General features: G+C 44.4%; 1 protein-coding gene across 2 annotated transcripts in view; it reads right to left on the bottom strand.

The window, feature by feature from the left end:
• The window catches only part of LOC106584010 (microtubule-associated serine/threonine-protein kinase 2), a 160,722-nt gene that overhangs the window by 39,674 nt on the left and 106,269 nt on the right, over positions 1 to 14,779 (bottom strand). For both annotated transcript variants that reach the window (XM_045706497.2, XM_045706496.2), the window contains 2 exons: positions 13,610 to 13,688; positions 3,755 to 3,906 (listed from right to left, as the gene is read on the bottom strand). In XM_045706497.2, the coding sequence (XP_045562453.2) occupies positions 3,755 to 3,906; positions 13,610 to 13,688 (231 nt within the window). The remainder of the gene's footprint in view (positions 1 to 3,754; positions 3,907 to 13,609; positions 13,689 to 14,779) is intronic.

Genomic DNA, 14,779 nt, shown 5'->3' with positions numbered 1-14,779 from the left:
ATATTGATTACGTCCGTCTTAGCTTGCTCATTCATTTCTTAATCAAAATTACGGATGACCTCTTATCCACTCATCGTTCCCTTATGCCATGGTTTGTAGAAACCACATTTGTTTATGAAAGTCAGCCATATCAGCTATGTGTTTTTTAAAAGGCAGTAAATGAGGCTGAATGAACTGTTTTGCTGCCAGACAAGGCTCCACTGATAGCCAGGTGTAGCGGTGGTAAGGATTCACTCCATGGTGCTGAAAATAAAGTTCTGCTGTTGGGACAGCTTTATGTAGGCCGTAACAGTTTCTGGGCACCGTTTGTCACCGTTATAGTGCAATTAATGTATTATTTAGGGTTGTGTAGTGGCTTTGCTGGCATTGTCGTGGAAATTCGAAACAATAATGAGAAGAGACAAGGTCAATCACCAATCAGGATATTACTTTATTCAAAACATAGATGAATTATTGCAATAATGAATCTGGTCGAATAATCAACCCTAGATGATTCGTTGAGAGCCCAACGAGCGGATTTTGAGCCACAGAATTTTATAGCAAAGAACATCCTTCAGAATGTTCATGACAAACAACAGATGTATGGAATGGGTCACAAGGTTAGGATTTGTATGAAAGATACTAATAATTCATAACAGACAGTATCTGCTGTATAGACTGTTCTCATTGTCTAGAAACCCAAACCCGAGCCATCTCTCCCTGGTACCTTCCAGTCAAACCGTAGCCATCTCCCTCACATGAATGAATGTGGCCTAAGGCATCGTAAATCTACTGTCAGCATTAAGCCCCAGAGGCCCACTCTCAGTTCACACAGACACAATATTGTTTTAAGAAGCCCCTATTCTGTTGCATAAAACAATAATTTGATGCAATAACAGTATTATAACATACTCTTGTAATTTCACCCACAACAGCATGCATAAAAATAAAAAAAATCCCCACCAAGCTTTACATGCTAAAATCATCACTGGATTGATGCATACATAATTTGGATCGGTTTGGGGTCAGCAGCCCGATGCACTTGTATCTTAAACATTTGAATCAGGGGCCGATGCGTATTGGTGAATTGTTGCATCCCTAGCTTTCTCTCGCCCGTTCTTTCACACTCTCTCCCTCACCTCATCTGCCTTGTAGCACTCTTTCCCGCCCGTTCTCTCTCTTTATTTCTATAGCAATCACCCTCTTTGAAGCTCCTCCATCCTTCTCTCACTATCTCTTTCACCCCTTAAAGCCTCACTCTCCCCTACCATCCTCCCCCTTTCTCTCCCCCTACCAATCTCTCTCTCTCCATCTCTGCCCATCTCTCTCCTTCATCAGATGATTAATCCTTGCTGAGGCATACAGTAAAGTCATACAGCAGGGATAGTCATTTGTAAACGGCTAGTAATGCCTTTCTCTCATACCTCATCTGATATTTATACATCTCATTCCTATAGCCTGAGTGGCATGCAGGCCCCTTGAGAGTACATTCAGATAGAGATACGGCCTAGTTGGAGGGGAAAGGCTAGGCCTCTGTCTCATCGAGTCATCTTAACACTAAACCTCTCCTCTCTCTCTCTCTAAGTGTGAAGTGTATCTCTCATATCATACCAACAGAGGCATTTTCTGTTCTCCATTCATGAGGATAGAGTGAGATGAAAGCAGTGTGTTCTAAATCCACACAGATGAAGGGAACGAGACAAGAAGAGAGGAGATGAGAGGGGGTGTAGAGATGAGATATGTCTGCTGCAAAGGCAGAAAGTTTGGGCCTTTCAGTAGCTAGTCTGTTTGATGTTTAGCTTTTGAAAGGAGGGGTAACTGAATGCAGAGACAGGAGCCAGGGGAGGAGGAGAAGGAGGAGAAGGAAGAAGGGGGGGATTAAGATTGGCAGTTGCAAGTCATAACAGAACAGGGCAGGACAGGGAGGCACAGCTGAACTGCTGATCAGCTGAGATGTCACCAGATCTGGCACCTCAGAACTCAGAGAATACAGTGTCAGTGGCAGATTGACTGAATGAGATAGATACACTATATATATATACACATAAGTATGTGGACACCCCTCCAAATTAGTTGATTCGGCTATTTCAGCAACACCATTGCTGACAGGTGTCTAAAATCAAGCACACAGCCATGCAATCTCCATAGACAAACATTGGCACTAGAATGACCTTACTGAAGAGCACAGTGACTTTCAATGTGGCACCGTCATAGGATGCCACCTTTCCAACAATCAGTTTGTCAAAATTCTGCCCTGTTAGAGCTGCCCCAGTCAACTGTAAGCGCTGTTATTATGAAGTGGAAACATCTAGGAGCAACAACGGCTCAGCCGCGAAGTGGTAGGCCACACAAGCTCACAGAACGGGATCGCTGAGTGCTGAAGCGCGTAGTGTGTAAAAAACGTCTGTCCTCGGTTATAACACTCACTACCGTGTTCCAAACTGCCTCTGGAAGCAACATCAGTACAAGAACTGTTCATCGGGAGCTTCATGAAATGGGTTTCCATGGCTGAGCAGCAGCACACAAGTCTAAGATCACCATGCGCAATGCCAAGCGTCGGCTGGAGTGGAGTAAAGCTCGCCTCCATTGGAAACGCGTTCTCTGGAGTGATGAATCAAGCTTCACCATCTGGCCAGTCCAACGGACAAACCTGGGTTTGACGGATGCCAGGAGAACGCTACCTGCCCAAATGCATAGTTCCAACTGTAAACTGGGGCTTTTTTTCATGGTTTGGGCTAGGCCCCTTAGTTCCAGTGAAGGGAAATCTTAACACTACAGCATACAATGACATTCTAGAAGATTCTGTGCTTCCAACTTTGTGGCAACAGTTTGGGGAAGGCCCTTTCCTATTTTAGCATGACAATACCCCCGTGCACAAAGCGAGGCCCATACAGAAATGGTTTGTCGAGATCAGTGTGGAAGAACTTGACTGGCCTGCACAGAGCCATGACCTCTACCCCATCAAACCCCTTTTAGATGAATTGGAACGCAGAGTGTGAGCCAGGCCTAATCGCCAAACATCAGTGCCCGACCTCACTAATGCTCTTGTGGCTGAATGGAAGCAAGTCCCCACAGCAATGTTCCAAAATCTAGTGGAAAGCCTACCCAGAAGAGTGGAGGCTGTTATAGCAACAAAAGGGGGACCAACTCATATTAATGTCCATGACTCTGGAATGAGATGTTCGACAAGGTGGTGTCCACATACTTTTGGTCATGTAGTGTACATTCTGGCACCAAAAACTGATAGACACATTAAAAGTGAGACCATTAAGGGACACAAAGAGGGAGACAGATGGAGAGTGAGAAAGAGAGTGAGGTGGAGAGAGACAGAGAAAGACAAGTGGAGAAAAACAAGAGTGACAGAGATAAAGTGACAGAGAAAAAGAGACAGACAGATAGAGACAGACAGAAAGAGGGACAGGGTGTGTTGGCTAACGAGCGAGGAGTCTGAGGCTGAGGTCGGCTGGGTGTCAGTGATAAGGGCAGTAGACAGGTGATAGAAGTGTTTCTGCTGCCAGCCTGCCACACTGAAGAGGTCACAGTCACTCACACCTGCCAGCGATGTGTCAATGAGAAGGGCCTGACCTTTTTGTCTACCAAATACAGGTAGAATACCTTTGTGTCTACCAAAGTTACAGCCTACAGATAGGCCTACTGACAAACAACAGACAGTCATTTAGGTGAGATACTGCAGGAGGATGGCAAAGGGGGGTTTAAGTGGGCACTGGGCATTGTACTGAAGTGTGGGTGTATGAGTCTCTGGCGGATATCCTACCTGAGGCTGCGTGAGCGGGGGCGCATGGGCGAGTGTCGTCCCTCCTCGTCGGTGATGCTCTCGGAGCTGAAGTGCTTGGTGAGGAAGTGCAGCTCATCCGCCGTGGGCTGGAAGGGCAGCTGGTGCAGCTTCTCCTGGGATGAACAGGATGACTGTGAGAAGCAAAGAGGGAGGGATTACAAGGGTAGAAGAGCCGGGCGCTAGTAGCGGCTAACTGCTAGAGGGAGGGAGTGACAAGGGCAGAAGAGCCAAGTAGCTAGTAGCAGTTAACTGCTAGAGGGAGGGAGCAACAAGGACAGAAGAGCTGAGTAGCTAGTAGCAGCTAACTGCTAGAGGGAGGGAGTACAAGGGCAAAGGAGCCCATTGCTAGTAGCGAGTAACTGCAGCTGGGAATGGTAACTCCTGGCTAGTGGCTATGCTAGTGTGCTCTACTCTCTACTGGGCTGTTGCCTTTGAAGAAGAGATACAGAAACTGTGAATGAACAAACTCTGGAGAGTTTCAAATTGGGATAACTGTCTGTAAATCTGATAGTATATTAGGGGGTTTGGAGGTAATGCTGCTCCTTTGAGCAGGAGAAAAACATTTAACAAGTCGTCCCTCCTCTGAGCTGGTGAGAAGCAGAACTAGGGCTGTGGCGGTCACAACATTTCATCAGCTGGTGACTGTCAAGCAAATAACTGTCGGTCTCATGGTAATTGACCGTTAATTAACATAAACACATTATAATCTACTGGCTTCCACACAAACCACTGATGCAGACCTTTGGAACATCTACATTTTAAAAAGTCTAATAAATCCATGTAATATAGCCTACACCATCACATTAAATCCATTATTTATTTTAGACAGGTCCAAAGAAACATGATATGAAGAAAATGTAGTCTATTTCAGAAGAACAGAATAGCATACTTTGAGTTGTCCATATGTTAGGTCCTGATCTAGCTATGCCATATGGCTGTGGGTTACACTAGTTCATTTAGCAGACCAGATTTGCTTAGAATTCCATGGCATTATTTTATAGTATGAAGAATACAATTGAACAAAGCTGAATAAAATATAAATATTTTCTCCAAACGATTTGAGGGAGTGCGCACATTCTGTGTTGAGCGGTTAACAAAGAAATAGGTACTCCTTTTTGCTTAATTTAGAGTTATTAATGTAACTTTAGTTGTTCTACAAACGTTGGGCTATATGTTTAGATTTTTAATACATTGTAAGGATACATTATGAGACTAATGATGATTTGAAAAAAGTCGCTTAAAAGGCATGAGCTCTGCTTTGTTTTTTGCGCAGGCTGTACACACTTCATTAGTCTCTCATACACAATTTGACAAGCACTTGATAATGCCTCGAATTTCACGACGGCATCCCCTATGTGGCCGTAATGCACCGTATAGAAATCCATGCCTTTTGCGGCCAGTGGTCATTGTGCCCTCCTCCCTGAGTGCTGCGTTGTGCCCCGAGTGCTGCGAGCTCCTAAGCACCTCTCACTCACATGGCTCTCCATCACGTGATCGGGTCTTTCTCACAGGCAACAAGTGAAGACAGACACATTGGGGATGCAACTGCATATTGAAAATATTGGAAGAACTGTCCATCCAGATTTACTTTTCGTCAGCCAACAAGATGAGTAGGCCTAACGAACAGCAAAAGCACTAGCCTATGTCAATCTACTATCCCCCATAGTACAAAAGTCAACCTATTCTATTCTGTGCGAGAAATAAATATTCCAAACATAGTCTGGGACAGTTGTAGGATGCAATAGATCCTAAATTAATACAACCACTAGCATCAAAAAACCTATTTTATGCAATGTGGCTGACGCAACAGTTCAGAACATTTAGCTTAAAATATTGATGAACTATTAGGCTATTTCTTCACATTATAAGCGCAGCATTGCGCACATAGCAGCAGGCTACATGTTCCATTAGCGGGAAAACACCATTGTCAAAAGTGACCGCAAATGCAATTATGCATGCAATGCTTTTATTATAAAGGTGCATTTTTATGGTGAAAATGATCTTCCCCAAACTTGAAACTCACGCGCTGGTTACGAATGCAAGTTAGGCTCTACACTCCTTGTAAAGCAGATTAATGTGCTTAATTTTAAGAAGTTATTTGGCCACTTTAGTTGTGATACAAACCTTATCAAAACATATAGGCCTATGGGCTAGGCTACATGAGGTGTGCGACTATGATTAGAAAAAGTCGGGGGGAAAAAGAGGCAGTTTCTTATGCTGGGCATCATTCGCAAGTGACAGGCTAATATTGTCACCCATCAGACTATTCTTGATTTAATCTTGTCTTTACATATACTAAATAATATATGTGTGACATTTGTTTTGACTTAGAATGGACCATTATCATGCACCTTTCTCAAAACAGGGGGCACCGTGAAAAAATACGTCATCTATGCACTTAAATAGCGAATGGAGGACGCTTTTTCCCGTGGTTCATTTTCATGCCAGCCAGGTAGGCTATACTCCTATGTAAAGATAAACAATGTGCTTAATATTAGGAAAATTGAGAAATAAGTATAGTAGGCCCTTTATAGTAGAGGCCATCACTCTGTTGTGTTTTCTCACACAATTGCATAGCCTATAGAAATGAGCCCATGGGCTCTCATGAAGTGTTTGATTAGATTTTTTAAATACATTTGCATTGATGTCAGAGTGATTAGAGGGCCAATAGAGTGCTGAGTACCAGGCAGTTAGCACGTTTGGTAGGCTACTAATGACCAGCAGCAACATCAGAGCTTGGAGAAGCCTAATTACCGTGACTAAACGGTCATGTGGAATTGTGGACTGCTTTCATGACTTGTGACCGCCGGTGTGGCGATAATTACTGCAACAGCCCTAAGCAGAACGCCTTTTCAGGCTTCTCATTAACACGAGGAAGACTATCAGTGAGACTAAAAGTAAGACTAACGGTTAGCTCTTCGAAGCAAGCGGCATCCTCATACTACAGGCCACAGGGAGAGCTGCACACACTCTAGACTAGGGGAATAGCTAGGAGGGGAGAGGAGAGAGGGGTGGATTCTAGGGGACTAAATAGGAAGGAAGGAGGGATCTTGCAGATGCTGATACACTAGTTAGCTGTCATATATATGGGTATGCTAAGGCAGGGTTTGCTGCAGGGCTACTGCTGCACCAGAGGGAAGGTATGTACTGTACCAGGAATGCTGTGAGTGAGGTTATTGTGGGATACACACACACAAAAAAACATACTGTACGTATGCACACACACCAAGGTGCATTCAGAAAGTATCCTTTCTGAAGTATTCTTATAGCTTTTAGCCGTACCCTTATCCTCATACTTCTCTGTTCCTCTGGTGATGTAGAGGTGAATCCAGGCCCTGCAGTGCCTAGCTCCACTCCTACTCCCCAGGCGCTCTCTTTTGATGACTTCTGTAACCGTAAAAACCTTGGTTTCATGCATGTTAACATTAGAAGCCTCCTCCATAAGTTTGTTTTATTCACTGCTTTAGCACACTCTGCCAACCCGGATGTCCTAGCCGTGTCTGAATCCTGGCTTAGGAAGTCCACCAAAAACTCTAAAATCTTCATCCCTAACTACAACGTTTTCAGACAAGATAGAACGACCAAAGGGGGCGGTGTTGCAATCTACTGCAGAGTTCTGTCCTACTATCCAGGTCTGTACCCAAACAATTTGAACTTCTACTTTTAAACATCCATCTCTCTAAAAACAAGTCTCTCACCGTTGCCGCCTGCTATAGACCACCCTCGGCCCCCAGCTGTGCTCTGGACAGCCCCCGTGATATGCAACTTTTCAGGGAAGTTAGAAACCAATATACACAGGCAGTTAGAAAAGCTAAGGCTAGCTTTTTCAAGCAGAAATTTGCTTCCTGCAACACAAATTCAAAAAAGTTCTGGGACATAGTAAAGTCCATGGAGAATAAGAACACCTCCTCCCAACTGCCCACTGCACTGAGGATAGGAAACTCTGTCACCACCGATAAACCCACTATAATTGAGAATTCCAATAAGCATTTTTCTACGGCTGGCCATGCTTTCCACCTGGCTACCCCTACTGCAGTCAACAGCACTGCACCCCCCTCAGCTACTCACCCAAGCCTTCCCCATTTCTCCTTCTCCCAAATCCATTCAGCTGATGTTCTGAAAGAGCTGCAAAATCTGGACCCCTACAAATCAGCCGGGCTAGACAATCTGGACCCTTTCTTTCAAAAATTATCTGCCAAAATTATTGCAACCCCTATTACTAGCCTGTTCAACCTCTCTTTCGTGTCGTCTGAGATTCCCATAGATTGGAAAGCAGCTGCTGTCATCCTTGACACTCTTGACACTCTTGACCCAAATTGCTATATATCCATCCTACCCTGCCTTTCTAAGGTCTTCGAAAGCCAAGTCAACAAACAGATTACCGACCATTTCGAATCCCACCGCACCTTCTCTGCTATGCAATCTGGTTTCAGAGCTGGTCATGGGTGCACCTCAGCCACGCTCAAGGTCCTAAACGATATCGTAACCGCCATCAATAAGAAACAATACTGTGCTGCCGTTTTCATTGACCTGGCCAAAGCTTTCGACTCTGTCAATCCCCACATCCTCATCGGCAGACTCAATAGCCTTGGTTTCTCTAATGATTGCATCGCCTGGTTCACCAACTACTTCTCTGATAGAGTTCAGTGTGTCAAATCGGAGGGCCTGTTGTCCGGACCTCTGGCAGTCTCTATGGGGGTGCCACAGGGTTCAATTCTTGGGCCAACTCTTTTCTCTGTATACATCAATGATGTCGCTCTTGCTGCTGGTGAGTCTCTGATCCACCTCTACGCAGACTACACCATTCTGTATACTTCTGGCCCTTCTTTGGACACTGTGTTAACAACCCTCCAGATGAGCTTCAATGCCACACAACTCTCCTTCCGTGGCCTCCAACTGCTCCTAAATACAAGTAAAACTAAATGCATGCTCTTCAACCGATCGCTGCCTGCACCTGCCCGCCTGTCCTGCATCACTACTCTGGACGGTTCTGACTTAGAATATGTGGACAACTACAAATACCTAGGTGTCTGGTTAGACTGTAAACTCTCCTTCCAGACTCACATCAAACATCTCCAATCCAAAGTTAAATCAAGAATTGGCTTCCTATTTCGCAACAAAGCATCCTTCACTCATGCTGCCAAACATACCCTCGTAAAACTGACCATCTTACCGATCCTCGACTTTGGCCATGTCATTTACAAAATAGCCTCCAATACCCTACTGAACAAACTGGATGCAGTCTATCACAGTGCCATCCGTTTTGTCACCAAAGCCCCATATACTACCTACCACTGCGACCTGTACGCTCTCGTTGGCTGGCCTTCGCTTCATAATCGTCGCCAAACCCACTGGGTCCAGGTCATCAACAAGACCCTGCTAGGTAAAGTCCCCCCTTATCTCCGCTCACTGGTCACCATAGCAGCACCCACCTGTAGCATGCGCACCAGCAGGTATATCTCTCTGGTCACCCCCAAAGCCAATTCCTCCTTTGACCGTCTCTCTTTCCAGTTCTCTGCTGCCAATGACTGGAACGAACTACAAAAATCTCTGAAACTGGAAACACTTATCTCCCTCACTAGCTTTAAGCACCAGCTGTCAGAGCAGCTCACAGATCACTGCACCTGTACATAGCCCATCTATAATTTAGCCCAAACAACTACCTCTTCCCCTACTGTATTTATTTATTTTATTTTGCTCCTTTGCACCCCATTATCTCTATTTCTACTTTCTTCTACTACAAATCTACCATTCCAGTGTTTTACTTGCTATACTGTATTTACTTTGCCACCATGGACTTTTTTTGCCTTTACCTCCCTTATCTCACCTCATTTGCTCACATTGTACATAGACTTATTTTTCTACTGTATTATTGACTGTATATTTGTTTACTCCATATGTAACTCTGTGTTGTTGTATGTTGTCGAACTGCTTTGCTTTATCTTGGCCAGGTCGCAATTGTAAATGAGAACTTGTTCTCAATTTGCCTACCTGGTTATATATAGGTCCCACAGTTGACAGTGCATGTCAGAGAAAAAAAACAAGCCATGAGGTCAAAGGAATTGTCCGTAGAGCTCCAAGACAGGATTGTGTAAAGGCACAGATCTGGGGAAGGGTATCAAAACATTTCTGCAGCATTAAAGGTCCCCAAAAACACAGTGGCCTCCATCATTCTTAAATGGAAGAAGTTTGGAACCACCAAGACTCTTTCTTCCTAGAGCTGGCCACCCGGCCAAATTGAGCAATCGGGGGAGAAGGGCCTTGGTCAGTGAGGTGACCAATAACCCGACGGTCACTCTGACAGAGCCCCAGAGTTCCTCTGTGGAGATGGGAGAACCTTCCAGAAGGACAACCATCTCTGCACGACTCCACCAATCAGGCCTTTATGGTAGAGTGGCCAGATGGAAGCCACACCTCAGTAAAAAGGCACACACAGCCTGCTTGTAGTTTGCCAAAAGGCTCCTAAAGGACTCTCAGACCATGAGAAACAAGATTCTCTTGTCTGATGAAACCAAGCTTGAACTCTTTGGCCTGAATGCCAATCGCCACGTATGGAGGAAACCTGGCACTATCCCTACGGTGAAGCATGGTGGTGGCAGCGTCATGCTGTGGGGATGTTTTTCAGCGGCAGGGACTGGGAGACTAGTCAGGATAGAGGGAAAGATGAACGAAGCAAAGTACAGAGAAATTCTTGATGAAAACCTGCTCCAGAGCACTTAGGGCCTCAGACTGGGGCGAAGGTTCACCTTCCAACAGGACAATGACCCGAAGCACACAGCCAAGACAACGCTGGAGTGGCTACGGGACAAGTCTCTGAATTTCCCTGAGTGGCCTAGCCAGAGCCCGGACTAACCCGATCTAACATCTCTGGAGAAACCTGAAAATAGCTGTGCAGCGACGCTCCCCATCCAACCTGACAGAGCTTGAGAGGATCTGCAGAGAAGAAACTCCCCAAATACAGGTGTGCCAAGCTTGTCGCGTTATACCCAAGAAGACTCAAGGCTATAATCGCTGCCAAAGATGCTTCAACAAAGTACTGTGTAAAGGGCCTGAATATTTATGTAAAACTAGTATTTCAGTTTTACATTTTTTATATATTTGCCTGTTTTTGCTGTGTCATTATGGGGTATATTGTGTAGATTTATGAGTGAAAAAAAAACGTTACTTTTTAACACTGTAACGTGACAAAATGTGGAATAAGTCAAGGGGTCTGAATCCTTTCCGAATACACTGTAGTTTTAGGATTTTCATTTGAAATTCAGTTTAGTTTAAGTTTCATCATAACATTTGTATTTCATTTGTATATTATTTAGTTTCAGTGTTAGGGACAGAAAGTAGCCTATGCTTGTAGGCTATGAATCAATTATGTGTTGTATAGTTTTTGTTGATTTCTTGCCACTGTGGGCAGTAATGCGTAAGGTGATGGGTCATGTCATAGTTTAGGTAGACTCAGCAAAATGGTGTAGATGCACAAAGTAAACAGTAGTAATGGGTCAATTTCCGCAACAACCAGGAGCGTTGAAGCGAGAGGTTAAACTTCTCCGCTGTTTAGGTCCTGTAGCTACCAGTTGTAGCAGCGTGAAGCGCACATATACTCTGTGTGACTGTGTGAGAGCAAAGTCTTGCATCGTGCTCATCTCAGTGGCCACGTTAAAGCGGATCATTTTGTCAAGTCGGTGAACATCGTTGGTCGCCGCCTTTCAAATTGTCTGATATGCCAACTGCATGAACTTTACAAAAATCACGATCAAACGTCATGAAGTTTTGACTGCAGGTTTCTGCAGTTGCTCTTCACCAACTTCATCCTGCAGCCATCACCTGCATTGTGGGAAGCCCTGTTGTCAATCAATCATTAGGGTGTTGGTTTTTCCCATGTGAACGTGACCAAAGACATGACTGAAACAAGAAACAATTTGACACAATTTATGTATACAGTGGCTATACATTAAGTGGCCAGTTTATTAGGTACACCCATCTAGTACTGGGTCAGACCACCTTTGCCTCCAGAACAGCCTGAATTATTCAGGGTATGGAAATGTTGCTCAAGTGGTATCAAGAGACAGGACTAGTGATGCACCAACATTACATTTTTGGCCAATACCGATATCCGATATTTTCCTCGCCAAAAAAACAATACCAATAACAATATTATTTTTTTTTTAAATGTTAGTTAACACACACACACGGACACAGTGGTCTAAGGCACTACATCTCCGTGCAAGAGGCGTCACTAGAGTCCTTGGTTCGAATCCAGGCTGTATTACATCTGGCCGTGATTGGGAGACCCATAGGGCCGCGCACAATTGGCCCAGCGTCGTCTGGGTTTGGCCGGGGTAGGCCGTCATTGTAAAAAAGAATTTTACTTGCCTAGTTAAATAAAGGTTACACACACACCACACTGACCAAAAAGTTATTTTGTTGGCATTTACATATGTCCCCATTACCAGTAAAACATAATCAAAACCTCTTTCTTTCACTTACTTGCTGTGCTGTTTCATTGTTCATTTGTTCAGTTGTTTCATTCTCAACCAGGATTTCATCATACATGTCAAGCAGTGAAGTTTCAGCTCTGTCTGTCCGTGGCCTCTCTTCCTCGGTGCGCACTGTCACTGTGTCCGATTCCATCTTGTCCAGCTGTGTATGTAACATTTCACATAAACCCTGTTTCTTGTCTGCATCGAAGTAGCGGTCCTTGTACATGGCATCGAGCATGGTGGCGACACAGTAAAACGAGAATGCCACCGAATCGCTTGTTCACAGTCTGTCGGCAGTTTTGCTGAGCAGGCGTTTCAATGCCATGACAGAGCGTATCACATCTGCTGCAGGCGCAGTTGATGAGCTTATTTCTCGAGTCAGTTGTTCGAATGGAGCTAGTTAGTGTGTTCATGTTTCCATGTTTCAAACATGTTCTCAAATACAATTTAAATGGCAGTAGCAGTAGCGGTATGACAACCAGCACATTCATGAGCATGCAATATGACTTTCCTTAGTACAAAATCCTCAACGACCCACTGTGCTGTCAGACTCAGCATGCTCATGGGGCTGATATCGCTGGTCCAAATGTCAGTCATGAAGCTAATAGCAGTGACGCTATTTCTGTGTAACTCAGGTAGTGCAACATCTGAAAAATAGCGCACTTGATAATGTGTACCGGTGTTCAACCAGTCGGCGAAAGCCAACATCACCCACGACAGAGAACGGTTGATTGTCAAGGGCAATGAATTCCATTATCTTGGATTTCTTCTTTGAGTTGTCTTGCTGACATTTTCTTACTCTTTCAAATGACTGCTCGACTTGTTGACTGCTCAATCCACACAGCATACATTGTGGACTAGGTTAGGAATGCTGTGATGCACATGTAGCGCTAAATATTACGTGGCGTCATTACGTCATGTACCTACGTTATATAGGTATGCACGTCAGCTTTGACATCGGTTTTGCACATCGGCGTTAAACTAGACATCGGGCAGATGTTGCCATTTTTAGCTAATATCGATTCCGATATGTTCACCGATATATCGTGCATCCCTAGACAGGACTGTATGTGGGGTTTTTTTCCGTACCAATCTCAGTAAACCCTAGACACTGTTGTACGTGAAAAGCCCAGGGAGCCGTCCGTTTCAGAGAAACTAGAAACGGCGCGCCTGTCACCGGCGATCATACCACGCTCATAGTCACTTAGGTCACTTGTTTTGACCATTCTAACGTTTAATCGAACAGTAACTGAATGCCTCGATGCCTGACCTTGACGCACGCACTCACACACACACACACACACACACACACACACACACACACACACACACACACACACACACACACACACACACTCACCGAGACGGTGGAGCTGGGTGTGTTGGTGCCATATCCAGAGGAGGGCAGTGATGCCAGAGACCAGCGCCTGCCATCCGTCCTGAGAAGGAGATAGAAATGGAGGGAAACAGAGAGAGAAAAAGAGAGAGAGAGAAAAAGCAGAGAGGATGGAAAGTATTAATGTCAGACAAGTTCCTGGGTTAACTATGAAAGGTTTGATGGAGCCATGGTACCAAAGTGGTGCTTCTCCGAGCTAGATGTCTGTAAGAACTTAAACACTGCAGACAAAGTCTGCAAACACACACACACACACACACACACATACACACACACACACACACACACACACACACACTGATACAAACAAACACACACTGATACAAACAAACACACACTGACACAAACCAACACACACACAAACCAACAAACACACACACAAACCAACACACACAAACCAACACACACACACACACCCCCCCCACCCCCCCCCACCCCCACCACACACACACACACACACACACACACACACACACACACACACACACACACACACACACACACACACACACACACACACCTTCTGCCAAGAAGACAACATAGAAATGAATATGAGATTAAATGAAATATGTTCTGCAGGAGGGACTACAGTCCTGGTTATAGGGCAGGTCCATGCAGGTTTGGGATGGCCATACTTCTCTAGGGACTGGGGCATCATAAATATAATTATGTTGTTAGAAATGTTTACAAATTCATTAAAAATGAAAAGCTGAAATGTCTTTGAGTCAATAAGCATTCAACCCTTTTATTATAAATATGTTCAGCGGTAAAAATGTGCTTAGCAAGTCACATAAGTTGCATGGACTCACTCTAGTGTTTAACATAATTGTTAAAAGACTACCCCATCTCTGTACAAATACAATTATCTTTAAGGTCCCTCAGTCGAGCAGTGAATTTCAAGCACAAAGACCAGGGAGGTTTCCGAATGGTTCACATAGAAGAGCAACTATTGGTAGATAGGTAAAAAATATATAAAATAGACATTGAATATCCATTCGAGCATAGTGCAGTTATTAATTACACTTTGGATGGAAACCGAGGCCAATTGTGACTTTAAAACTGTGATAGAGTTGAATGGCTGTGATAGAATATAACTGAGGATGGATCAACAATATTACAGTTACTCCACAATAC

The sequence above is a fragment of the Salmo salar genome, chromosome 23 (genome assembly GCF_965601325.2).
Source record: "Salmo salar chromosome 23, fSalSal1, whole genome shotgun sequence".
NCBI classification, from domain to species: Eukaryota; Metazoa; Chordata; class Actinopteri; order Salmoniformes; family Salmonidae; genus Salmo; species Salmo salar.
Note: the sequence above shows the minus strand (reverse complement) of the source record. Positions and strands in the feature narration are given on the sequence as shown.